This window comes from Emydura macquarii, unplaced genomic scaffold (assembly GCF_026122565.2).
Source record: "Emydura macquarii macquarii isolate MOO-44397 ecotype Brisbane River unplaced genomic scaffold, CSIRO-AGI_Emac_v2 contig_1253, whole genome shotgun sequence".
Lineage (NCBI taxonomy): Eukaryota > Metazoa > Chordata > Testudines > Chelidae > Emydura > Emydura macquarii.
Window position 1 is genome coordinate 74,920,373 of NW_027131390.1, and position 25,200 is coordinate 74,945,572.

At 41.4% G+C, this 25,200-nt stretch overlaps 2 protein-coding genes and 1 long non-coding RNA gene across 8 annotated transcripts in view; all 3 read right to left on the bottom strand.

The window, feature by feature from the left end:
• Nucleotides 1-477: 477 nt before the first annotated feature.
• DLX1 (distal-less homeobox 1) lies at nt 478-4,287 on the bottom strand. The gene is made up of 3 exons (XM_067549250.1): nt 3,792-4,287; nt 3,162-3,361; nt 478-2,054 (listed from the first exon to the last, which is right to left on the bottom strand). The coding sequence occupies exons 1-3, from the start codon at nt 4,102-4,104 to the stop codon at nt 1,800-1,802; spliced, it is 768 nt and encodes a 255-aa protein (XP_067405351.1). The 5' UTR covers nt 4,105-4,287; the 3' UTR covers nt 478-1,799.
• A 488-nt stretch (nt 4,288-4,775) lies between these two features.
• On the bottom strand, nt 4,776-7,698 carry LOC137153653 (uncharacterized). Its single transcript, XR_010919865.1, has 2 exons — nt 7,630-7,698; nt 4,776-7,203 (listed from the first exon to the last, which is right to left on the bottom strand). It is a non-coding gene; the product is annotated as an uncharacterized lncRNA (long non-coding RNA).
• Nucleotides 7,699-9,245: 1,547 nt separating this feature from the next.
• Nucleotides 9,246-25,200, bottom strand: part of METAP1D (methionyl aminopeptidase type 1D, mitochondrial) — a 64,025-nt gene continuing 48,070 nt past the window's right edge. For all 6 annotated transcript variants that reach the window (XM_067549244.1, XM_067549242.1, XM_067549246.1 and 3 more), the window contains 5 exons: nt 21,838-22,001; nt 12,703-12,800; nt 10,942-10,989; nt 9,993-10,071; nt 9,246-9,857 (listed from right to left, as the gene is read on the bottom strand). In XM_067549244.1, coding sequence (XP_067405345.1) covers nt 9,779-9,857; nt 9,993-10,071; nt 10,942-10,989; nt 12,703-12,800; nt 21,838-22,001 — 468 coding nt within the window. In that variant the 3' untranslated portion in view covers nt 9,246-9,778. The remainder of the gene's footprint in view (nt 9,858-9,992; nt 10,072-10,941; nt 10,990-12,702; nt 12,801-21,837; nt 22,002-25,200) is intronic.

Consider the following 25,200-nt stretch of genomic DNA (forward strand, 5'->3'; position numbering starts at 1 on the left):
AGGATATTCTGACTAGTGCCTGCGTGAATTGCCCCTTGGGAGGCGGGATTTCATTAGCGTGTGTGTGTGTGTGTATGTGTATAAATATATATGTATGCATATACAAGAACTATCTCTGGAACACACCGAGCGCCTTATTTAGATGCCAATAGAGATCTGTCAATAAGATCTCTTGATTTATTCGCCGGGTTCAAATCTCTCTCTCTCTCTGGAAAGTTTCCCACGTGGATTGATCGCCACCACGCTCAACTTTGTAGAAGAGGCCGCAGGTCCCTTGGCCAAAGCCTAATTCCCAGGCTTGCAAGCGGCTTAAAGTGTCCCCTGGCTGAGGAAAGAGCGTGAAACCTCAGCTGATAGTGCGTGTCCAGGTTCCTTCAGCTCGGACGGCAGCTTTCCCATGCCCAGGGCTCCTTAGTCTGTTACACGCGCAGCACGTGGGAAAGACGCAGGCGATAAACATCACGCATGCAGCGGCTCTTTTTCCAAACCATAATTTTACTGTCTCAAAGAAACTTTATAACTTATGTACAAAGATTTTTCTGTTTTTCCCCAGATACAAAGCAATAAGTTAACATTCTCAATATAAAACTAAACTTTGACATATAGAACACTAAACACAACTGATCTCAGTTTATCACATCTTCCGAACTTCACAAGTCAAATGTCAAGATCTCAGGTCACAAAGCATCATGTTTTACAGCCACACAAAACGGAACGGAAAAAAGGCTAAATTTGTGCAACATGTTTACAGAACAATAATCATAATAATTAAGAATAAAATATGTACAGCGATCAGATCCTGCACTTCAGTAGCGCATGTTGACTTCAGATTGGCATTCTGTGGTAAAGCCTCTTGAGAATTCGTTTAAAGCTGAATTGTGTAATTTTCGAGCCAATTGGCATCTCTTCTTCCCTGCCATCTCTCTCCAATTGCTGAGTATAGGGAACTCTTTTCTTCCTTTTCCTCGCCTTTACAGTAAGTAAAGCGCTCCACAGCTGCTGCGATTCCACGTTCATATTAAATAATGTGTATTTATTTTCTTGGTTAAATAACACTACAGATGTGAAAAATTGCAAACCACTCGGAACAAACCTCTCCACACCAGCAAAGTATAAAAGTTAGTGTAAAAGTTAAAAATCACATCCTTCTTTTTGCTGATTTTTTTTTGTTTTGTTTAAAGTAAACTGTGCATTGAAACAGTGTCCTTTGCAAATCAGATAGTCCATGTGTTTTTAGCACTCTTATAGTGGTAATTTAAGTCAATAAATTAAATCCCCAGCTCTCCCTTTAACAACAACAATAAAAATGTACACAGATGAATCTTGAAGGGTACAGGAAAATGCAAAGAAAAAGATCTGGCTATAGTACAGGTTGTTTTCGCATTGCTGTTAAAGAGGAGTGGGGTAGTAAATAAATGACCTACATTTCATCAGGCTAGACACAGACAGACAGACAGACAGGACAGAGGAGAGGAGAGCTTTTTTGCTCTACAAACATATTTTTCTGATTGTCCCACAAAGCTGAGGGTCGGATTTTCTCTCTGTTCCCAGGCTGTTCTCCGGATGATCTAATGGCTGCTCTGTCAGCTGTCAGCAGTTGGGAACCAGCCCCGCATCACATCTGTGCTTGTCTGCACTACACTAGAGTGCAGTGTTAACGGCTCTATGGGCAAGAGACCTCTTTCCTGATTGTTTGTTCTCTTTATTTTTCCCCTCTCTTTTTTCCCCCTCTTTTTATTTATTGGACTTATTTATTTTTCTGGACCGATAGTGCCTGAAACGGGGAGACTGGTTTGTAATCACATCAGCTGAGGTTGCTGCATAGCTTCTTGGTGGGCTGAAGGGTACCATGATGTGTAGCTGGGGATGTAAGAGCCCGGGGTCCCCGTAGAGGCCTTACCCGATGACGAGGTGGTGTTCCACACCGGGGGGACTGGAGGCGAACTGGCCGAGAGGGCCCTGCCATTCGCCAGAGCGCTGCTTTCCAAAGCTGCCCCTCCCTGCTTCATTAGCTTCTTGAATTTAGATCGCTTGTTCTGGAACCAGATCTTCACCTGGAATAACATAAAGACGTTACTGAACAGGAAGAAGGGCAGAGGGAGACGGGACTGTGCATAGGGCTTTGTCTAAAAATCTGGGGACAATGTGCTCAGCACAGAGACATGCCAGCGCCTCTATGGCAGCCTAAAGGCAAATTCTTAGCTAGCTGTGACTCCTAATCTCGACACGGGAAGTTTGACAGCTCCAAACAAACGCCTAATACCTGGCCAAAGGACTGACATACACTGGCATGGGACAGCCGGGATCAGTCTTTGCCCTGGTGAACCTCATGGTGTTTTACTGTCCAAGCAAAGGTTTAGGGACCAGCCGTACCCGTTTCCCCCGTTCGCCTCCCAGGACATAGGGGCAGGTGGGCAGCCCCGTACATTCGAGTTGCGGTTTAAAGACGGAATTGGAAAAGGGATGCAATCAATCAATAGCCCCTTTTGCAATGCACTCGCATCTCTCCGCGGCCCCTCAGCTCGGTCTCCTCGGGGCGAGCAGCTGGTTCTAGGCACGCTAGTTTCGGGGCTTTCCTTTCGCCTTCCTTTGCTGGCGGTGCAGCTGCAGACCCCGGGTCTGTCGGGTGCGATCTTTCCTCCCGGAGCAGACAACGCTGCGTGATTGTTGTTGTTCCAAAAGAGCCTAGAAACTTAACACCGGGAGCGAGCCAAGCGCCCGGGCGCCCGCGGGCCCAGAGCGCCTGGGAAAACCTACCCTGAGCTGTGGGAAAGTTCAGGTTTCCCACGTCAAAAAGTGCCGCGCGGCTCAATTTTAAAACGCTGTGGCGAGGCATGGACGGTTAAGCCCCAAATACAACCAGACGGGAGGCTGGCGATAAGGAGGAGGAGGAGGGCGAGGCTGGCACGTTTGGTGTGTGTGGACGGCTCAGAGAGTTATTAGCCAGGCACTTGAAAGCTGCCGAGCGAGCGAGCGAGCGAGCCGGGCTCTATTGTTCCAGCTGTCCGGCCACGCGTGGCCCCCAAGCCCGGGCACAGGCGTCTCCCAACCCGGCCTAGGACTGTGCAGTGCAGGGCCCCTTGGCGGGAAAGAGGGAGAGGAAACAGCAAGGCGGCGAGAAGGGCTGTGTGGAGGGGAGGACGGAGCGGTTGCTGCTCTACCTGTGTCTGGGTGAGTCCCAGAGAGGCGGCGAGCTCGGCTCTCTCGGGCAGAGCCAAGTACTGCGTTTGCTGGAACCTCCTGTTCAGAGCCTGCAGCTGCAAACTGGAATAAATAGTCCGAGGCTTGCGGATTTTTTTCCCTTTCCCATTAAAGCGAACTTCCCCTCCTTCCACCACCGTGCTCTTCTCCGCTTCGACCCCTACGAGCACAAACGACGCACAGTAAATAGCAGTAACAACAAACAAGGAGGATGAGAAGAAAGGGAAGAGAAGTGAAGCTCGAGTCGAGCTAACAAAGGCTCCAGGCGATGATGGCAGTCCAGGCTCCTTCCCAGAGAAAGTTTGCTATTTTTACAGGCTGCAGTTTAGGTTTAATTACCCTTAATTGCATACATTGTTTATAGCGCTACGCAATAAATAATTACGAAGACTAATACGTGCACATCTGGGTTGATTTTTTTCCAGCCGGGCATTGTGTGCTCTGTGTACTGATCCGCTCTGAGCCTCAGCCTTTTCTGACTAATTCTTTTTATTTCATTTTTATAGATATATTTTGATACAAGCAACCTCCCTCCCGCCTTCCCTTCCCCTCCCCCACTCCTCCCCCTCCCCAAAGCCGAGTGCACCTACCTGTCTCCTCTAACCGGGTCTGAGTCAGGCTGGAGCTGTTGGGGTAGGATTGCACTGAACTGATGTAGGGGTTAGACGAGTGGCTGCTGACCGAGTTGACATAGGGGTAGCCCAGCGGTCTGGAGAAGGACGAAGCTGTGCTGTAGGAGCTGTCAGGCTGAGAGTGGCCAGCTGAGTGTAAACAGTGCATGGAATAGTGTCCGTGGGACATGGGAGAAGGAGACATTTGCTGGCTGGGTGGCCCAAACTCCATAAAGACAGCCTTCCCTGAGACAGGGCTATTAAGACTCTCTGGCATGGTAGTCATGGTCATTTCTTGTCGCTTGGTCTGTGTGTGTGTTCTCTCTTCAGCGTGCCTTTTTGGGGTCTGTTGTGTTTCTCAGGACAGGAAAGGACCCAATTTAAGCGGAACAGGGCTTTGCACTTTCCATTCATAAGAAAATGGAGTTTGTCTCTTTGAAAAGTCTAAGCATGATGCTGTAGATCTACACAAACTCGCCTAAAAGCTTTGACTCAGCCAAGCCTATGAATATTCATGAGCTGGCGGAGCTGATTGGTCCGTCGTCTTGCATAATCGCTTTGGATTGGTCAAAGGCGCTCGGGGCTCGCCTGGACCCTAGTGAGTGAGACGAGCCGGACTTGGTGAGCGGAGCGTCCCCCGCGTGCGATCATCTGGGCTAGACAACGCCGGAGAGCACAATAGAGGCGGCGGAGAGAGAGACCGGGGGCAGGCGGCCCAAAGTTACTGCAGGGCAGGCGAGGAGCCCCGGGGCCTGCTTGCCAGCCAGGGGGCTTCACGTCCTCCTGGGAGAGCCCTGGGCAGCCCTCCTAGAGCCCACTCCCGAGCCCAGGCTCTCCCTCCCTCCCACCCGCCGTGATTCGCTGCGTCCATAACATATTAGTAAACAGGAGCGCCGGAGCGCCGCGTCTGCTTTAGAGGCAGGGAAACGGCTTAGGAAGGAAGCAGCAAGGCGATGCAGGAACGTGGGAGACACAGCAACTCCCCAAAGACTTCTCCCTGCTTCCGTGGCACGAGGCACTGTGGGTTGCTAACACGCCAACCTCAGCTGCTTTGCTCCTCAGTTAGGACAGTCCCGGTCCTTCCTGAAACATACTGCGGGATGATCGTGTCCCCCTCTGGGAAAGGGGGCCCTGCGTGTCTCCTCCCAGCCAGACTAGATCCAAGGGATCTAGTTAAAGGCCTCTGGCTCCCTACCGCTTTCTGCTTCAGCATAAAGGAGTACCTAGAGAAAATGGTGCGGGCAGAACCGCCGTTAGTATAATGCTGGTTCTGTCTTTGTTTTAGCACGTAGTTTTTGTGTATATATGTGCATGTATACACACATATCCATAGATACAAGGCATGCGTCTTTGCGTGCGTGTGTGTGGATATATACACATATACACACATATCTGCATGCATTGTGTACACCCACACAAATAGATCACTAACAGCTGACACACGGATTGATACCATCTCATCAAGCATCGTTCAGTTTTCGCTATCAGCTGAGAGGGACCTTGTCAATTTTTTCATTCCTAAAGTATCTAAATTGGGCATTAAAACCCCACCTGAGACGAAAACTTCCGTGTAGGTGCTTGGTGACAAGGTGGGACTTTGGAGACCTGCACAGCAAGCCTACGATAAATCCCCAATGACTTTGCCAGATAATTAGAAAGTGTTGATAATTATTTCTTTCATAATTTAGTGGTGTGTGACGGTAACAGAAAAATGATCTTGTGAAAGTTCACACGTGCAGATGTATTAGTTACTGATTCATTTGATTAAATGCTAGTCTCAAGTGCTCTGATCCACAGCTGAAGGCGGCCCCATTAGCATAACACTGATGTTTAATTTTCATACGCATAATTAGCCATATATTTAACACTAATAGCAACATGCAGCCTTCCAGCATTAAACAGCCTGGGATTTGATCTGGCCTGAGCTGAACTTTCTCGGTTACACCTAGATTGTCTGGGGTGCGCAGTTATCACAGAACCAAATCTATGTAATCAAGCACATTTTGGCAAAGGGAGAACACCAATAAAAATGAACATTCAAAACAAACCACATTGCTGATGTCGTTACCGATATTAGCGGAGGCTTCTCTTCTCTGAGCTCCTGCAGCTGCTGCTCACGGTAGTTCTTGTTCAGCGATGGGGCAGAGATATGGCAGGAAGCGTGGCTGGGACTCAGCTAATCCCCAAAACACAATCAGATACCTTTGCCAGCGTTTAAAAGATGTGTAAACTCTTCAGGCAGTGGCGATGTTTGAAGCAACCAGCTAATGACTGTGCAAGCTGACAAGTCTGAGCCTCTCTGCTCTTTTTGCCTTAGTGGTTCTGTCGGTTTTAATTGCCCATTTCCTAGCGCCTGTTTTACATCCTTTTTGGTTGCGAGGCGTAAAGTTCATGTTCAGAAAGTAGCTGCGGATTGGTGCGGGAAGAAGGGGCAATGGTCTATCCCCACATGGACTCCTCTGGCAATCAGCTCTCTCCCCCGTGCTCATCCTTTCAGCCCTGGCTATGTAAGTGACCACTCGAGGCGGGTTTGTGTTCTGGGACAGAGAGGGGATTGTGACCGTGATCAGAGATCTAGGAGAGGTGTGATTAATCAGCGATCATTAAGTAATGTCTATAGCCAAACTGAAGGGAACTGGCTAGCCAGACTGAGTAATTTATTCCAGGCAGCTGCAAATATGCCAACTATTAAGCAACGAAAACAGGCAGTTGAGGATGTTCCTTGTTAGATAAATGCGGTGCAGGAGTGTATTCACATCTGGAATATAGGATGGCTGGACTCCACTCTGTGTACATGGGCGTCAGATTCTTATCTCGGTTACGCTGGTGGACATTCAGAGCAGCTCAATTGACTTCACTATTGTTATTCCGGATTCACAGTGCCGTAAGAGATCTTAATCCGTCCCCATTCTCTTAAACTTGCTCTACATAAATGAGCTCAGAATGTTTACACTAGGGCTTTGATTACTGCATGTCCCACAAGAAATAAAAGCGCCGGCTGAAAACGTTTAGCTTTTTCTCCTCTCTACGTGCTGGGTTTTGTGTAATAATAGACACACACACACAGTGTTTGAGCGTGTCTAAATCTTTTCTGAGTCAAAAAGATTATGATTCTCAATCAATACTGTGCTCGGTTTTATATCCTTAATTTAGAAGTATGAGACACAAAAGCCCACTGTAATTGTACATAACACCTGTTCCTAGATAGCCTGTCTATTCACTTGCGTGGTGGTGGACACAGAGTAGAGATATTTTCTTCCATGCACAGAATGGAAATGTGTTTGGAAAGTCACTGGGGAGTAGCGGGACAGCCCCAGCTAAAGTTGTGCCGGGGTGTGATTGGATCCGGAGTCACCGTGAAGCCCGTCCGCAAGCTGGAAAAAGTTTGGTGCTAGCAAATCAATGGGGAAAAAATAATTAAAATCCTTATAAGCCTCCTTCATAATGTCTGCCTGGAAACATAGCCTGCGTGCAGTATTTTAAAAACGAGTTGGTTTCCCATGCAGCCGAAGCGTTGTTACTTTAGTAGTCACCTTTATAATTAGGATTAGAAATGTGTACCCTAACTACCACCACCTCAGTATAATTGCTACCCAAACAGCTTGTTACCACAGCAGTTGGTAAAATCCTGCAGTCCTAATAAATTTAGACTTGGGAAAACCTCAGGGTAAACAGAGACTAAAACAAGAGGCTGGACTAATTGCTAGCAATCCGATTACACTCTGAGGGGAGAAAATCACTCTGTGGTTCAGCATTTTGTAACATGGAAACGGTCTAAATGTCTCTGTATATTGCATTGTCCGCGCAGATCACCCACCGCGCTAGGCAGAACGGTGCTTCTCATCTTGATCACTGGACATTTCTGTAAATCGCTACTTGTGTTTTGCCTATCGCTTTCGAAGAGCTGGTCTGTGAGGCTGAAATATTACCATTCTCGATGACAGGCCAATACAAGTGACTGGTTTCATATTAGCAACTAAACTGTTGGTAAAGAATAAGAAATTAGATGAACTGGTCGAGGATTAAGGTAAAGGACACACACAACGGGGGAGGTGGTAGGATATTTTATCGTTCCCCCTTCCTACTTTAACAGCTCAGGCCGATGTAACAGCCCTTACGCACCCACAACTCAGTGGGAATTTGTAGTGCTATATTCTTTGTATTTCATTACTAAATTGTCGTTACTTTGGGTAGAGACTGAATCTTACAACGTGGCAAAATATCAAACCGTTTTAACAAAGACGAGCATTGGTAGCCCAGCATTCGTTTTCAGGAAACAACATATATTTACCAAGTACACTGTGTGATGGTTTTATTTAGCAAGTACACTGGATATTTGTACCAAGTACACGGTACGATGGGTTCTAAATCTGCCTGGGATCAAGGACTATTTAACTTCTGTGGATTCGTAAAATGGTTTGATACATCATTTGTTTTACAGCTTTTAAGGGCCAGCTACCTTCCAAATTAATCTAAAAAACGAATATGCAGTGCCTAAAATGTCACTTTGCGTAACCAAAAAACAAAACAAAAAAAGTCCTTTTGGAAGGCCCCTGAGTAAGGATTGTGCTTCGCCAAAACTGTTGTAAGAAACGAAGGGAGTTCCAGGACAAACAAACAGCAGCAGAGTACATCTAGTGGAAATTGGTTGATCCCCCCCCCATCAGTCAATACACTCTAACAGAGATTCCAACATGCAGGAGCAGACGGCAGTTTGCAAAGGGAAGGCAAGTGCCGATCCCGAAGAGTAAGTTATCAGTAACTACGATTGGTTTTACCGTTGGTGGTGTGGCAGTTCTGTCACTTGTCTCTCTCTGACATTGCAGTGCAGGGGCTGGTGGTCGGCAGGAGCAGCAGCAGCACCCAGTGTGTTTAAATACCTAATTCAAAACACTCACACATTCGGGCAGGGTGATTAGGAGCCACCTAATGGCAGATCAAAACCTTAATCTTCAGGACAGGTCCGCACTAAGATTTTAGCAATTCGTCTTGAGGTTGTGCAGCTGGATTCATGATGAATTATTATTATTATTATCATCATTATTCATGGGATCAGAACAGTTGCAGTTCTTACTAAAAGTCCAAACTCTCCCCCCAAAACACCTGACGGGAGCTGGGGTCATCTCTCTAGGATTCTAGGTCGCACAGCCACTTCCTCAGTTTTGCTAAACGTTCATAAATGCGGAATGGGTTTCTCATAATTACAGCTGAGATCTTTAGACAATAGGAAATTGGCAAGCTGGTTAATTCTAAAATCAGGGCGATTGTCGATTTCACAAGGGAAAGCCGCGGAATCTCGTTTTCACCACTTTTTCTTGTGTGCAAAAAAAAAAAAAAAATTTAACTGAACCAAGGGGGCAAAGAGCAGCTGGGAAGGACTGTAGGAGGAACACGATCTCTGTTTTAGATAGCACGAACGCCACATTTAGGAAATTAAGCATTTGAATTTATTTATTTATTTATTTTTCCTACTAGTACAGATCACGCGCTTGGGAAATAGCAGTGTGCTAATCACAGCCAAGGAGAATTGTTACATAGCTCTCCACAGTTCAGATATAATAGGAAACTACCATTTTCCTCTGCCTTCTCAATTGCGTTTAGTAAGTATCATCCGATATGTGCTTGTCCAGTGTAAGCATCTGGAAGCACGAGTAATAGCTCTGTGTATCTTCCCCCTTTCCCCCCATCCTTCATAATTAAGAACCCAAACTCTTCTTGCTTTTAGAGTGTGCGTGTGCACGATAGCTTGAATGTTTACAAACCCCAGCTGATTTTTATTGAATACTTGTATCAGGCAATAAATCTGCAGTATATGTCACTCACAATTATGCCCTAAAAACTGTCCATCCCGTTTCCTCTAGCGAGCTACAGCGCCTATTCCCAGTAAAAGTTACAGAAATCTTATCTTGGTAAAGCTGATAGAAATTTTAAGAGCACGCTAAGTCGATCCACTTCTTGATCCAGCCTTAAGATTCTTCCTCCACTTTAGTAAGGATTTCTGCTCCTCCTGATGTAATTACAATGGTATGTTCAAACTGGGCTGACCTGAAATATACATTTAGCAATTATTAGGGGGCAAAGGTGGCTAGCCATGCATATGAACCTCTTCCATTTCTTCCGGCTGTCAGCGATCAATTCCACAGTTAAATATATATATATATATAAAGTAAATTCAGGCACCTTTTATCGTCTACAGAAACTGCAGTCCATTTATCCTCTAGGATCTTAAATTCAGGGGATCCTTCCATTATTATTGGCTCTGTAATAGGAAAATAATGTTTTCTAAACTGGCCGCAACACAGCGTTGTCTACTTCTTAAAAGAAAGGGTTCCAAAGGTTTTTAAATTGTATTGCTACACTAGCATAAGAACTAAAGAGGAAGAGGAAGAGGAAACTCTGAGGTATGAAGTTACGCATTTATTTTTTTCGTGAAAGACTAAAGAAGGGCATTTTAATCAAGCTTTAATTAAGACCCCGTGGATAATAACCAAAGCACCAACCGCTCTTATAAACAGCAGATAGTTTTAAAATATTTGAATTTTTAAAACAGGCTTAAAATGTTCATTAAATCAGCAAAACAACAATTTTCTTATTTCCCTCTAATTGCTGCGCCATTTAGGCACACACTGAGAAAGAGGGTTTTTTTTTTCTTAAGCTTTCTATGATTGGTATTTAGCACATTCAACCTTCCAGGGAAAGGATTCTGACTGGTTAGCTAGGATGTAATACATCAAAAACCATACAACAGCTCCTGTCATGAAGCAAATGACATAATAGTCACCAGATAGCTTGGTGTTAAAAACATTGCTTTGCTAACAGAATTAGATTGTACTATTTCTGCAAAGGCAGCTCCAAAATGTGCTGGGTAAGTCTCTACTCTATCAAATATAGATCACAACTGTTATTTTATAATATTTTTTGAGGATTTTCCTCCCCCACATCTTATCACTTGGCAACTATTTCCATTAATTATTTCACAAATGAAAATTTAAAGGATGTTTTCAATCTGCTTCCCCTGGGGTTAGCCTGACCGAAATCCCAAAATCTGAAGCATAGCCAGTCAAAGAAAGAAAAGGTAAGGATGTGTTTTTAAAAAAGAGAGAAAGAAAAACATATATAAGTTACTAACCTATTGTAAACGCCATTCCTTCTTCCATTAACAAATCACTGACATGGTCTACAAAAGAAAACAAAAATGTTTTTATGGGGGGTGGGTTTTTTGTTTGGTTTTTTTTTTTAAGTAAATGTAACCAGCATTTGCTTTTTAAAATCCTTTTTTTTTTTTTTTTTTTGGCCCGCAGGTACAATGCAAGGCAATTCCCTTTAAGCATCCGAGGAAAGCGTTTAAAGTAATCTTCCCAAACTCAAAGCAAAGCAAACCAGATATAAGATCTGCAAGATCACTCTACTATGCATAGATGAAACTAGCCTGAGTTCCAGTTCACTTCCAAGGGAGTGACAGAATTTATCAATTGAATCAGTGCAGTGATTTTTTAATGTTTGTTTTACAATAAACTTTGTCAGTTTCGTTGAGCTTATAGCTATCCGGGAAGTGAAGAAAACTAATACAATAGGGATGTATTCATATTGGTCTTTAGTTTTGCTGGCTTTAAACAAGTTATCTGTCGTCCCTGAACAACAAAATCGACTCTAAAAGGGAAAGCCTGCAGAGAAAGTTGCATTTGGTCAAACAGAAAAGTTCAGCCGATTCTCACTCTTTGAATGGAGGCTTTTTGTTGCAGAACAAAACCAAGACATTAACAACTACGTTGTGCATAGGATAGAGCGTCATCTAGGTGGTGTTTCAAAGGTCTTTGCTTCAGAAGAAAGCATTGCACGGGCCCTGCTTCCCACTTTCCCGTCTCTTGTGTCTTGGTTATTATTGACAAACTCTTAGATGTCTTCTAAAAATGCCCTGCAAGTAATACTTGATGGGGCTCCTGCTAAGAGAGCCTCTGCTGCAAAGAGGGGAACATTGCCAAGGAACGCCCGGCAGAGGGGGAAATAAGGGGAAGTGGTTTCAGTGTCAGAGCGAGACTGAACTTCTGAGCTTCTGCTGGCTGGGATCCTCCAGCAACTGGGCCGGGAGGATTCAAGTGGCCTTCGAAATAGTTTGCAAAGTACATTTTAAGACCCTGCAAACTCTATAGGTCTTCGTCCTGTCCGGTCTCAGCCTCCTGCAGCATCTCTTGTCATCAGGTGTTGTCAGTGGCTAGCAGTAGTGTTGTAAGGCTGGCAGGAGGAGGACGGTGTGGAGCGAACAGCAAATACCCGCTCGGCCAACGCTGAGCAGTCGGTGCAGATCACCGCTAACCCACATACCCAGCCCCTGGGAAGCACAGAGTCCGGGCCCGATTCTGCTCCCGGTGAAGTCCAGGGCAGAACCATTGTCTATTGATTTCCGCGGGAGCAGGAACCTGCCCGGCCCTGTTCTGCCTGGTGGTGGGTGGGCCTTGCAGCCTAGACCTCGGCGAAGAGGTACGCGCCGCTGCATCAGCTGTCAGCGCTGGTAGGATGTAATGAAGCTTAACAGCAACAGTCAGCGGTTTGCAAAGGGGGCAGAGGAAGGCAAAGCGAAAACAGTCATCGAGCCTGCTGGGATATTGATGCAGCGGGGTTTTGTTTTTATTAATTTTAACTTTTCTCCCAGACAAGTAATCCCAGTGCCTGCAAATCACACCAGCCTCGGAACCCGGCAGCGATCTTGTCACATAACTAATAAGCGGGGTGTGTATGTGTGTGTGTGGGGGGGGACCCCTGTATTCACTGTCTGAGGAGTGCTGGATTGCAATAACCCATGGGAGAGGGGATCGCTCTTGGCAGCTCGGTTGCGTTTTATTAAAATACTTCGGTTAGAGTCACGCATAGCTTTCACAAGGGACCTTCTTACCATGATGCCAAACTTCAGGGGGTCCATGGAAGTAAGATCCTATTCCATGCCCAACAAAGTAGGGGCAGACTCGGAAATCATTCTGACGTGTGATGCGGCTTTAAGGGACAGCAAAATAAAAATAATAAAAACATGAGGGAGAGAGAAACAAAGGCCATTTCAAAAAGAGAGGAGACCCTCCCACTGCCCGCGTTTCAGAAGGTAACACTCACAAATGTATTCGCCGCAAGCTTTAGCAGTTACATTATGATAATTCCAGGCACTTTCACAATACATATTTGTAACGCAGTGTGGTTGGTGATAATCTCTGTGAGGTATATCACAATGACACATTAACACCATCAATTGACGCTCCCAGCATTGTTTCTACTGGGTCAGAGCCCAGGTTAGAAAGGCTAGTGTATGTAAGCTCCACCCACAAACCAAAACCCCGCCCACAATCGCAAAGAAGCTGGACGCCTCTGAAATTATCAATAGTGGAACGATAACCATGGTGCCAATGCACTTGTCATCGTTAGGCTTCAGATTTCTTATTCCAAAACAATGGAATCTGGCAGCTCAGGATTGGTTCCATTCCTCTCTGTGGACTCTGAGTGCTTCATCAGTTTATATTCCAGAGTGTTGTCTCCGCAAACAAATGTGCTAGAAACTTATTTTTTGTAAATAAAACTTAAATAATACATAAATTGATGCAGGTCTACCACATAAGTGAGAATCCAGCATCCCCTCAAGCAGAAGTCTGAACCCTCCAGCAGATCTGGAAAATGCACATTGAGGCATTTGTCTGGAATCTACACAAAGAGATTTACAAATATTTTTGCAAACACAGATTTTTGCAGAGATAAAAGAAAAAGAGTAGATCACATCTGGGGACTACCAGTCCTGTATGTGGCCTTTTAAAAAAAGTTACAAGTCTAACAAATCCATGTAATGCCAATTAAATTTAGTCCACTTATTTCTAACATGTCTATAATCACAATATCTAGGCACCAGAATATCATTAAGAAACAGGGCCAGATCTCTCAGCTCCTCTGGTTTATGCTTATTTCTTCTGTAGGCTTGTACCTGGTGGTTGGCTTTCAGAAAATGCACTGCTGGGCTAATCTGCAGTCACTGTTATCTGCTTAGGGAAGGAAGGCCTGTGCAAATTTTTACATTGCATCCAAAAGATGGGGAACTTGAGATGAGCCTACTCTCTGGAGGCATGCAGTTCTATAGCTAAGAGCCCTTCCTCAAGAATGCCCTACCCCAATACTACACAAGAGTTTCATTCTAGGGCTATAGACTTCCCCCTGCTCCCAGCTGTTTACAGAAAGAGAGGGTCTCTCAGGTAACTGTGCTGTCAAAGCTTTAAAGATTAGAATCAGATCATCAAGGAGAGCCTTTACAATCACTAGCCTGAGATATTGGAAAAGTCAAATTCCTAGAAGTATTAGCATTACCTTAGACCTGCAAATATGTCTTTATTTTATTAATTTGAGATGGACCAGGATGGAAGCTGTGTTCATCCTTATCCCTTCCAGCCAATTTCTAAAACCAAAGAGGAGTACTGTAAAGGATAAAAGATTAGTTACACTTAAAAGATTTCACCTAAAAGACCAAAAAGCTTCATTTGTTTGTTTCAAATCCAATGGACCTGGTTGTTTCTGTCAGTATGAAATGTAAGTACTTAAACACACTGCTAAATGCTTTCCTACAGAAGCTGGGGTACTCACACCTTTGTGCATCACAGGTCAAGAATTTACTGTGACTACAACTGAAGGAAGTGTTGTAATGCTGCTGTAAAACAAGTGTAACGGTGGAGAATCAAGTCAATGGTGGTTAATCAGATCCAAAATGGACGTTTGAACACGTTCCATATGTTAGTTAGGACCTGCCTTCCAAGCTAAGAAATATGTTTGATAGTACTTCATTTGATTTTGAAGGGAAACAAGGTTCTCAGTTTAAGATATTTCCAACTTCTTTAAGGGTCTCCTAATTATTGGCAGAAAGAGCTAGGAATGGTACAAGATTTTGGACTCGTTGTGCTGGGGTTTTTATCCCAGGAAGTACACAATTTAAATAAAATAATGTAAGTTACAGATGGAAAAGCCCTATTAAGATGAATCTCAGATATGACGAAAGTAAAGGCCAAAGAGGAAGCAATGGATGCAGAGAGGAATTAGAAAGTTGCAGTTTACTCCCTAACATAAAAATGTGAACTGGCGAGAGTTAGAGAAAATCAGAACTAGTGCAACGCAAGCAATGCTTCATGTAAGGATGAAATGTTCTTAAACAATTACCCAGGAGGGGAAGGGGTGAAAGACCATTCATGCAATATTTGGCAAGCTTTTGTTCCACCTCTATTTTTCTTAAGGTATATTGGCCAATGCAAGAGCAATCCCATTCACTATTCAGTTTTGCCTACATCCCTCTTACACTATCCCAGGAGGTTGAGAGACCACAGGGCCATTTTTTTCAGGCTACAACTTTGCTGTAGGATTTTTTTTCAAAACTCTTCTATCATAGCAATACATAGCCTTCTTCTATCTAGGAGCGATGTCCTCTGAGTACCAAAATTAATTATCCTCATCTTGGCATGGAAAGCTCCAATGTGCACCACTCAGCTAGCCACTGAGGTGAGACTAATGTTCAACACTAAGAATGTAGAAGCAACAGCAGTTGCTTTGATGCATCAAAAGCAGGAGCCATGACCATCATTATAAGACAAGATTGAGACAGTTTTCCTTCTTCAGACAATGAAAGTAGTAGTTCTTGTGCCTGGCATTAATTCTGCCTCCTCCTTGCTCAAGAGCATGAAAACAACTCTATTAGCATCTGTACTTATGCTATTACAGTCTGGTCAAAATAGGGGATCTTTGTGCTCATATGTATTTGATATCTGCGCTGAAGTACTCAGCTGACCTTCCCTCTTCACCCATAAACCAGTGCAGAGTGTGGACGTTCTTTACACAAAATGTAATGTATTCTATGAACCTGCATTGTTATGCAGAACTTCTGAGGATAAAAATGCTGTAGGTATAAAACTAAGCCACTTTTGACCTGTTTTTAATATTTGCACTTACATATGGTAGCACCTCACATCTGATAATTTTAAAAGACCACAAACATTAACACCTATGAGGGGAGCTCTTCTGGGTCCTGTGTACTTCAGTTCTGCATTCATGGAGTTAAGGTCTTGCTAAGAAACTGTACTCCAAAATCCCTGCATTAATTTTTTCAAAAATTGCTTTTAGTCCTGATAGTTGCAGAGATAACATTGTAAATATGAATTGACTAAATGGATGCAGTGATGTCTGCCTGAGTCAGCAGTGAGCTTGAAACAGAGCTCAGAGAGGTGCCCAACTCAGTCAGGACCCTGGGAGCTCTGGGATGCTGAGGCTGTGGAATTTGGGAATCTTCCCCAAGATGCCATGGAACTCAGCATTTGCTGCAGCCAGGCACTCAATGTTTTGCTTTCTGGCTCCCTGTCCTGCCAGGATTTACCTGCACTAGCTTCATTCTCTTTTCAGCTTTCCCCAGAAGAGGGGGAATCAATCTGTTAATCAGACTACAGTGCATGCTCCCAGTACTGTTCCATGGTACAGACAGGCAACAGAAGATTAAGGAGCCAGAGGGGAAGTCCAGCTTGAAGTCAGGGACAGGAGATAGCTAAACATATAGACTGGTGAGCCAGGCTGCCTGAAGTATATCGCTGGATCTGAGGCCTTGGTTGCCAAGGAGATGAGCTGCTGAAGCCGACTACAAACTCTCCCTTCCTTTGGGGCATGTATGGGGAAAAAGGTCCTGAATCTGGCCAACAGGATACCGTGACAGGAATTGAGGACTGGGGATCAGAGCCAGGTTGCCTGGAAAGCACAGAGAAAAACCTTGTTCTTCAAAATAATCACTGTTGAAAATAACCATTGACAAGTTTTACCTCAATTAATATTTTTCAACTATGAACCATAGTTGTGTTAGGGAGTGGGGAGGACAGGAGAGACAACACAATAATGTAATGTTGCAGCAGACTTTAAACTGGTGGTTGCCATGGAATGTTATCCTAGTGTGCTGCACAGTACACAGGGCCTTGGATGTTATACCTGTTTTACAGATGGCAAAGGGAGGTTAAATATCGAAAGCAAAGTCATACAGCCAGTCAGCAGCAGAACTAAGGAATGTTCACTTTGGGCCAGATCTTCCCTTTAAACTCATACATAGCATTCATCTGAACTCAGATACCACCCTTCTTATAAGTGGAGAAAGGGGAAAATGGAACATCAGCCACCTTCATAGCATCATCTTCCTATACTCACCAGACCTATGGACAGCCCTCTGTGAATGGAAGAATCCATACAGAAGGATGGGACAGTAGGCAGATATATGTCATTCCTCAACAAACCCTACAGGTAAGCCGCAGAAAAGCTAAATGCAATTAGTGTTGGATAACATCTTCTACAATGCTATCCCTTGATGCTGTGGACACTCCCTCAAAAGGTCTTCTAGGCAGAGAGGTGGCTGGTGTAAGCCCTGGAGACCTCTTACCAGGAAGCTGCAGAGCAGGTCAGAGGCTCCAGTGCCAATGTGGTGGCACAGATCCCTCATACAGCTGGTCCTATGCCTCTAGCAGATCTCTTAAGGTCCTGGGGGAATCACAAGGGATCTGAGCTCCAAAGGGCAACTCACTGTTCTGGGTTGGCTGCATAGCTGTCTTGTATCGGGGTTGGAGTGTACTGCATCCCACCCCTTGCTAAAATGGGGAGAACTTTGCAGTTTCTTTCACTGTCTCTTGAAGGTTTTTCCACAGGAGGACCAATCTGGCTCAATGTTCTAAGCAGTCACCAAAGAAACACAACTGAAACAAATCCCATTGTAAGCGTTTATAGTGGTGCGCTCTAGCTGCTTTATTCCACGCTCTGGTGACACAAAGCAGCTATTAACTAGCCAGTTAAGACAGGTTAAGGCTGCTTCATACAGGGGTTAAAGCCACTGGTGAATCTGGCCCCCTAACTGTAGATTCCAGTTTCCTTAAAAAATTAAAACTTCACTGAAATGATGTTAAAGAGCAACAACAACAAAAAAGATTAAAATTATTCAATAGAACTGACCCAGACTGATGAGGGAGGAAAACTGCTCTGGAAATAGGGACAGGAATATCAAATATATGAAAATAATTCTTGCTTAGGAAGCAGTATGAAAGCACAAATACACCTTAGAATTAAAAAATAATCCCTTTTTTTTTACAATGTTGTTTGTAAAATATGGTCATTGAATGACACATTACTATATTTGGTACATTCTTAAAGAGTTTAAATCATTTTTGCTCAAGAGGAAAATATTTATTTTGAACACTACCATATTACCTCATTTGGTAAATTACAAAATCCCACTGCAGGCTTTTAAAGGTATTTTTCTCTTAAGTAGTAATCTTAGACTGAGGGAATGCACAAGTTCAGGGATTCCCTTTAATGACAACAAATGTTGAAGTATAATTAGTAATATTTTTGAAAGCCAACAATTGTTTTTTGAAAGAAAGGTACATTTTGGTTTCAAACTGGAACACAAATTACTGTATTTTTCTTACAATAGTGTTGAACTTTTATTTGAGGTTCTCTGTTTCTGAAAAGCAGACATGATGGATTGAAATAAAAGATAATTTATTGCAATGCTTACTTTCAAGTGTAGAGAGAAGCAGTGTAATTGTAATTTACAGTAGCTGTCAAGGAAAATCTATCACAGATGACATTAAAATGACTTATTTTGCCTGAGCCACTTATTGTTTAAATGTGCATAATCTGATAGAAACAGATTTTTTTAAATCTGCTTTATATTGTTCTAAATTAATATCAAAACATATACTTACGAGTTAAACATTTTAAAACCATTTATTAATACTTTCATCACTGCATTCTTTCCCCTATGACTTTGAAACTGGTTTTATTTAACTATACCACATTTACATTGTTTGGATATATGTATGTTCACAACACTTTCACATATCTAAACTCACTATATAACAACTATGCTGCATACATGTATAAAAACTATAATTCAAACTACATTTAGTCATATCTTAAGAAATGTGTCACAAAGGGTATAAGAAAATAGAACATGAGGGCCCAATCTGGTTCCCACTGAAGACAATGGGACCTTTCCCATCAATTTAAATGGAAGCTTAGCAAAGGATTAGCAATTTTCTAGGTATAGGAAATTGATCCATTCATGTAACGTTTTTATTTGTAAGTTTCAACTGATGACACTGAAGGGCTACTATCTACTACATGCTCAATTTAAAACACAGCATTTCTGAGCCACTGTAACAAAGAAAATACTAAAGTATGCAGATCCATTCTGAGGATGTAATTACACTCACATCCATCCCAAATAATCATATGTTCTGCTTATTTCTGGTATGTAAGAAATGTTATAGAAATCTGCTTTATAGCAAAAGTTGGGATGAAGGGTGTCTAGACACACTTCCATTTTGATGGGTCTGAACACTTACAGCTTACAGGTGTTTGCTTACAGGTATTTGTATTCTATTTTTCTACAGAACTAAGATTTTTGCTGCATTTGTAAATGTAAAATGACAAATATACAGAAATATGATGCTTCAGTACCTCAAGACATTCCTTCATCAGAGTTAGTTCTACAGTAGTTTTAAACAAAAGAGCACATTAAAATAGTCTGAACAATAAAACCTTAAAACAAGTTCATGATCTGTTATTTTGTATGCAGTTCTGAACAAGCACTAGTTCTGATTTATTTGCTTTTCAATGGAGCCTTTGCATACATATTTACACTCTGTGAGAAAACTGACCTCTGCATCAACATAGAGAAAAATCCAATGTCACTTTCAATTCCGCTCCTCTTTTTTTTTTTTTTTTTTTTTTTTAAATCTAGCTAGAATTAATGTAGTGAATCTGTAATGAAATGCATTATCTTGCATGGAGATTTATCAGATTTTCCAACTGAATGCCATGCATTGCTAGCTCTAGCTGGAGTTCACCTGCATGTTGGTGTGGCGTGTGGCTCTTTTTTGTGAAGAGTTAAGTTGAACACAAAAAAAGGGAACAAAGGTCAGCACCCAGCCGCCACTTGAATGTGAGATTTTTCTTTTTATTCCCCTTGATGTATACTAGGCTCTGTGTTATTAGTCTTAATGATGGAAAATTGTAGTGTTGATACAAATCTTTTTTTCAAAGTAGTAGGCGGGAGCTCCATTTGTTAGTAAGTTTTTTTGTGACTAAAAGCCACGGACAGTACATTTATGTAGCAGTAAAAGGCCTAGATGCTCTTTCCATAGCAGAGCTAATTATTCCTACTGTGACCTTACTGATCTACCCTGTTCCTAGTACATCTCATCTGCACGCCTGTTCCTCTGTGTAGATGGTGTCAGAGAATATGAAAAACCCTATAATGAAACCATTTTCATGATGGAGAAAGGCTACTGGAGTTGCACTTGCTACAAAGAGGCTCAATTATATGAGTAATTGTGATAATTTTCTACATTCATAGCCTTCAATGGGGAAAAAAGAATGAGAGCCACAAAGGAAAATTACTTTAACAAGAAAGTACAGAGAGTAAAAATGGAAGAAGAGACAAAAAGGGGGAAAAAATAACCAGAAAAAAAAAAGTTTAAAAAATAGATCTGGAGGGAGGAATAGCAAGACAGTGAGAACAACAGAAATGCTCAAAAAGCCTATGTGCAGCTGTGTTGCACAATTAAATTGAATTTTTTTCTGCAGTTGATGAATGTGACTACTGCAAATGTGCCTCTGTAGTTAGCTATCATTTGTTGTTCCGTGACAGGAAAAGGATAATTACCTCTCAGAGAGAATCAAAGGCTGACATGCCCTTTAGACACAGCCATGAATGCAGAGCTCGATAGAATGCTTGAATAAGAATCTAGTGTTCTGTGCCCCCTTCTACTCAAGAATAAATTTTGTTAAAATGCAAGAGCACCACCAGTAAATCTGTTGAACCCTAGGTGTTCAAAAATATGAGGTGCCTCTATCGACTCATCCCATTTGCAAAAATAAAACTACATTTTGAATTCACTTCTATTATATTCATGGACAGTAAGATAGTGAGATATGCATTAAATTTCTTTTCCCAGTAGGGGTCTGATTCAACATTTCCTATGAAAGAACAGAAAGACACTATCCTTTTTCCCCAGGCTAGTTAGCCTATAATTTAAAACTGTCAAAAACACAATTTTGTACAAAGTCTTCAATAAAAGCTTCTCATATATAACCCAAAGAGGTTTCACTAAAGTTTGATTCAGACTCTGTTACAATATTTTTAAAGCTATAAATACATCTAACTGATATTTTGCTGCTCTCTTCCCCCCCTTAAAAGTATTTGAAGATTTATAATGAAAAAAAGCATCTTTTCAAAGTGACTAAGCCTTGCAGCTTTTAAGTAATCAGAATTCATGCAATAGTTTGTCATTGCCATTAATATTCACAAAAGTACCAGTGAGGTATTTCTTAAGAAAATGTATATGGTGTGTCTATTTAAAAAAATATTTATAAAAAAAAATCTAAGAAATAGATACATTCAGGAAATAAAGGTATATTGTAATTCAAATCAACAAGAAGAAGAGCAAAGATTACATTTATAAAAGAGAACAAATGAAAAATTCAAGTGGTTGCTTGTTCCTTTATGACATTTGTATGCACTCTGCTTTGAAAGGCAAGAATTTCCTGAGCTAAATATTTTTGTACTTTTTAAACAAAGCAACTTGTTGATGTTGACTAATTCCTTTATAACATGATTTGCTTTACAACAAAAACAATGTTGGTTTTTAATATTCTTCAAGTGATTCTATTAAAGATGTGGTGTTTCAGATAAAAATATTTTAAAAATGGGAGATGGAAAAAACTACAAGTCACACCTGTTAATCTAAAACCACAGCAGTCTGATAAATATCTTTGACTCTTTTTACAGGTATCTTTGCTGACCCCCGTGTAATTCACTTTTAAAAATCTTTCTTATCCAAGGAACAACATTATAGCCTGGCAGTTCACATACTGATATCAGACTGAAATGATGGTTCTGAATCATAACACATGTCATCAGCTTTATACCAAACCATCAATAACCTTTGTCCCACTTGCCAGCCCTCCCTTTACTTGTCAGCATAAGGCTTACCTGATTGTGTTTCCAATTACAGAGAAGGGAGCCCCTGGTCTGCAAGCTGCAATTGCTTCATCTCTACATTTCCTGGCAACCTCCACTAACTTTTGACCAGCTTTATCCACATTGCCCACCAAAAATGTTTCAGAAGTGTCACCATGGTAGCCATTGTAATATACCTAAACACATGAAGAAATGTAAAGACATTTTCTTGTTTTACATTCAGAAACAGAACTCCTTGTTAGTTAAATCCATCATTTATAGGAATCAGCTATCTATTTTAACAGACTGGCTTCTTTTAGGTAGCCGTCAAGCTCAATTGCAAAAATAAGGTACAGGAAATAAAAGATTAGAAATTAGACCAAAAATGCTACTTTGTGGTACAATTGTAATGATAAATTATATGTAAAACCCTTCAGTCTTAAGGCTAGGCCTGAAAATTTAAAATACTGGAAATGCAAAAATTGAAGGTTCTAGTAGCCATGAAATTAATTTCATCAACAGGAAGTTGGAGTGACAGGCTTTTATGTCAAAGAAGTGAAAGAGGTGGGAGAGTCTTAGGAGGATGAAATCTACTTTCCAAAACAGGACCAGGGTGCAGGGGTGCAGCACAGCCCTCCCCAGAGACACACCACCCCCCTATGGGCTGGAACAGTAGCTGCTCCTCCATGCCACCTGCCTATACAGTGAGTGTTGGTGCCACTGTTTTAGCATGCATGTAATTCCCATAGCTCCTCTGCCTTCATTGCCTTCCTACACACTGGCTTAGGCAGTACACAGGCCATATTCATGGCATACAGGGAGTACTGAGGCTGTCCCAATGCTGGGTTTTAGTGGCTGGGAAGGGGTTATATTGGCTCCTCGCACCACGGTTAATATCACCCCAAGCTGGATTTTAAAATATACATTTAACATCCTGATTAGAAATCCAAACGATTACAAATGTGCAATGTGTGTAAACAAACATAACTCTGAAAACCTTAGATCAAATTCATTGTTAGTATAACCAGATACAGTTCTACTGATGTGCACATTTCACTTAATTACTTTTTAAATTCCTGTTTTAAACTGTAAAATTGCAATGGCATAGGTTTTTGCATTTAATTTCCATGGTTTAATTTTAAAAAAGTAAAAGCGTAGCCTTGGCACTATGAAGGTGCATACAACAAAAATGCAGCATTTTGTTAGATACACAAAACCCCTACCTTTGTGACTATGCAATTATGCAACTGTTTTTCAGCAGCTATGTAGATTTTGAACTACAGCATCCTATAGATTTCTCTACAAACACAGGAAAACCCTGCTCTTTCACTATGAAGTCTTGCAATGTGGCATTAAAAATATTTTTGCAGCACCATTATTACTTCAGGCAATAATGTAACTAAAAGACTAATAAATTTTTTTCCTGTACATGTGTAAAGAACAATTTTAATTGCATATAACTTTGGTGTTATAAAATATCTTTTCCCCAAACTTAGTAGGCAACTACTCTTCAGAGACTAATACACTTTAAGCACTGAAGTTCTGCTACTTGTGAGCTATTTGTGAAAGAAGACTTGTAATTCTTTCTTTAACAGCAAGTATTCTTTACCCACTCCCAAACTCAAAAAATGGCTAATGATATTTTTCTCACATTTTCCTGAAAAAAAGAAAAAAAAATCATACTCAAGTTGAGACTTAAAACATTTTTTAGATATACTTATGAGTGAGTGAGAACTGGGCTATAATGAAAGTTGAATTTCAACTAAAAGGCCCGATCCTGGTCTCACTGGCTCCAATGAGAGTGGAGTTAAGCCCTTAGTTATACACCTTTTTTCTGCCAGTTAAGAACATCACTGCAGCTTTTTATTATGATATAATGCATATCAGACAGTTCTTAATTAGACCAGATCATTTTTACTAGAACTCTCAATCTATCAAAATCAAGCTGTAAATAAAAGATCTGACTGCTACCATGTTGGAAAAATGAGCACAGTTTTAAAAGAACACAAGAGGTTGATCCAAAAAGCTCTGCATGACTTTGATAAGAACCGCATGCACTGAGAACTTGGAGGACTGGCACCCAGATTAAGGAAGCAGGACTCATTTTATACTATAAAAACAATGCCTTAAATACAATTAGGGTTTACTACAACCCACTTATCACAATTGTATATTTTTGACATTAATAAATTACAACATCAGAAAGTAAGATAGTTCCATAACAGTCAGAGCTAGAACCAAGATGTAGCACATGATCCTTGATAACGGATGATTGAGAGCTGTAGTATGTTGGTGAAGCACAATGTTTTTGTTTCTATAATTCTTTTGAAATTTTTGAAGCAACACAATTTAAGTCAATAAAATGCCTTTATATTTCATCTATGAAATTTCACAAGCCCACTTGTGTAAAATACATTTAATTTTTTATTCCCAGACAATTTGCACTCACTGTGAAGTATTTACATTTGATAGCTGGCAGATTATTATTTAATCATTTTATAGATCCTGTACACATCCATAAACAAATTATTGTAGAAGGTCTACTGTAACTGTACTGTTATGTCCATAATAATTGTTTCCATCTGTGAAATGTCCCAGTTTTTCTCATTACAAATAAACTAAAACGTCAATTATAAACAGCACAAAGCAATATTTTTTCTTCACACATTTTAGAAATGAACAATTACCAAACACGTTTATTTTCAGATAAACACCCCAACCCCCAAAGATAGATAATCGAAGATTCATGAGAACCATTCCCACAATTGTCATATTCTTGGACAGTTGGAAGATATATTTTGTTTTATGAGGTTAAACAGAAGAAAAACAGAGTGCATTTTTAAAAATACCCCTCTTATTTAACCAAATGTTGTTTGAAAAGAATGGAGAAAGCAAAAATGTTTAGAACATTCCCTGTGGAAAATACCTGTAAACATGAATGTTTGAATTTTTTGTTTTTTAAATCCAAGAAGTCAATGTTATCTGTAGGGGCAATTAAAAAAAAAAAAAAAAAAAGGTAAAATTAACTTTAAACCAGATATGATTTAAAGAAAGCAGAGGCCAGATTCTCTCAGGTGTTGTAAACTGACATAGTTCCACTGAAGATCAGTGAAGCCATGCCAATTCAAATCAGTCAAGGATTAGGGCCAAAAATATATCTGAAGAATACAGATCATTCTGTGTAAATCAGATAGAATAAATACCTGCAGTTAGAAAGTGTAGAGTAGGATGGAATACAGTAAAACAAATAAAAAACCACAGCACAGGATCACAAGTTACTGGTATAATGGGGCAAAAGTTCAAAGTGGCTAAATGTAATGTAACGAGCTATCTAAAAAGCTTTAAATACAAGGTCAGAGTTATGGCACATTAATGCTGCTCCCACTTATGCCACAG

Bases quoted from the DNA above. Each gene is read 5' to 3' on its own strand.
- DLX1 (XM_067549250.1), bottom strand. From the start codon at position 4,104: ATGACCATGACTACCATGCCAGAGAGTCTTAATAGCCCTGTCTCAGGG. The intron at 3,362-3,791 runs GTAGGTGCACTC...TTGTGCTCGTAG, and splicing joins GACCCGGTTAGAGGAGACAG to GGGTCGAAGCGGAGAAGAGC. The intron at 2,055-3,161 runs GTAGAGCAGCAA...ATGTTATTCCAG, and splicing joins TGGGACTCACCCAGACACAG to GTGAAGATCTGGTTCCAGAA.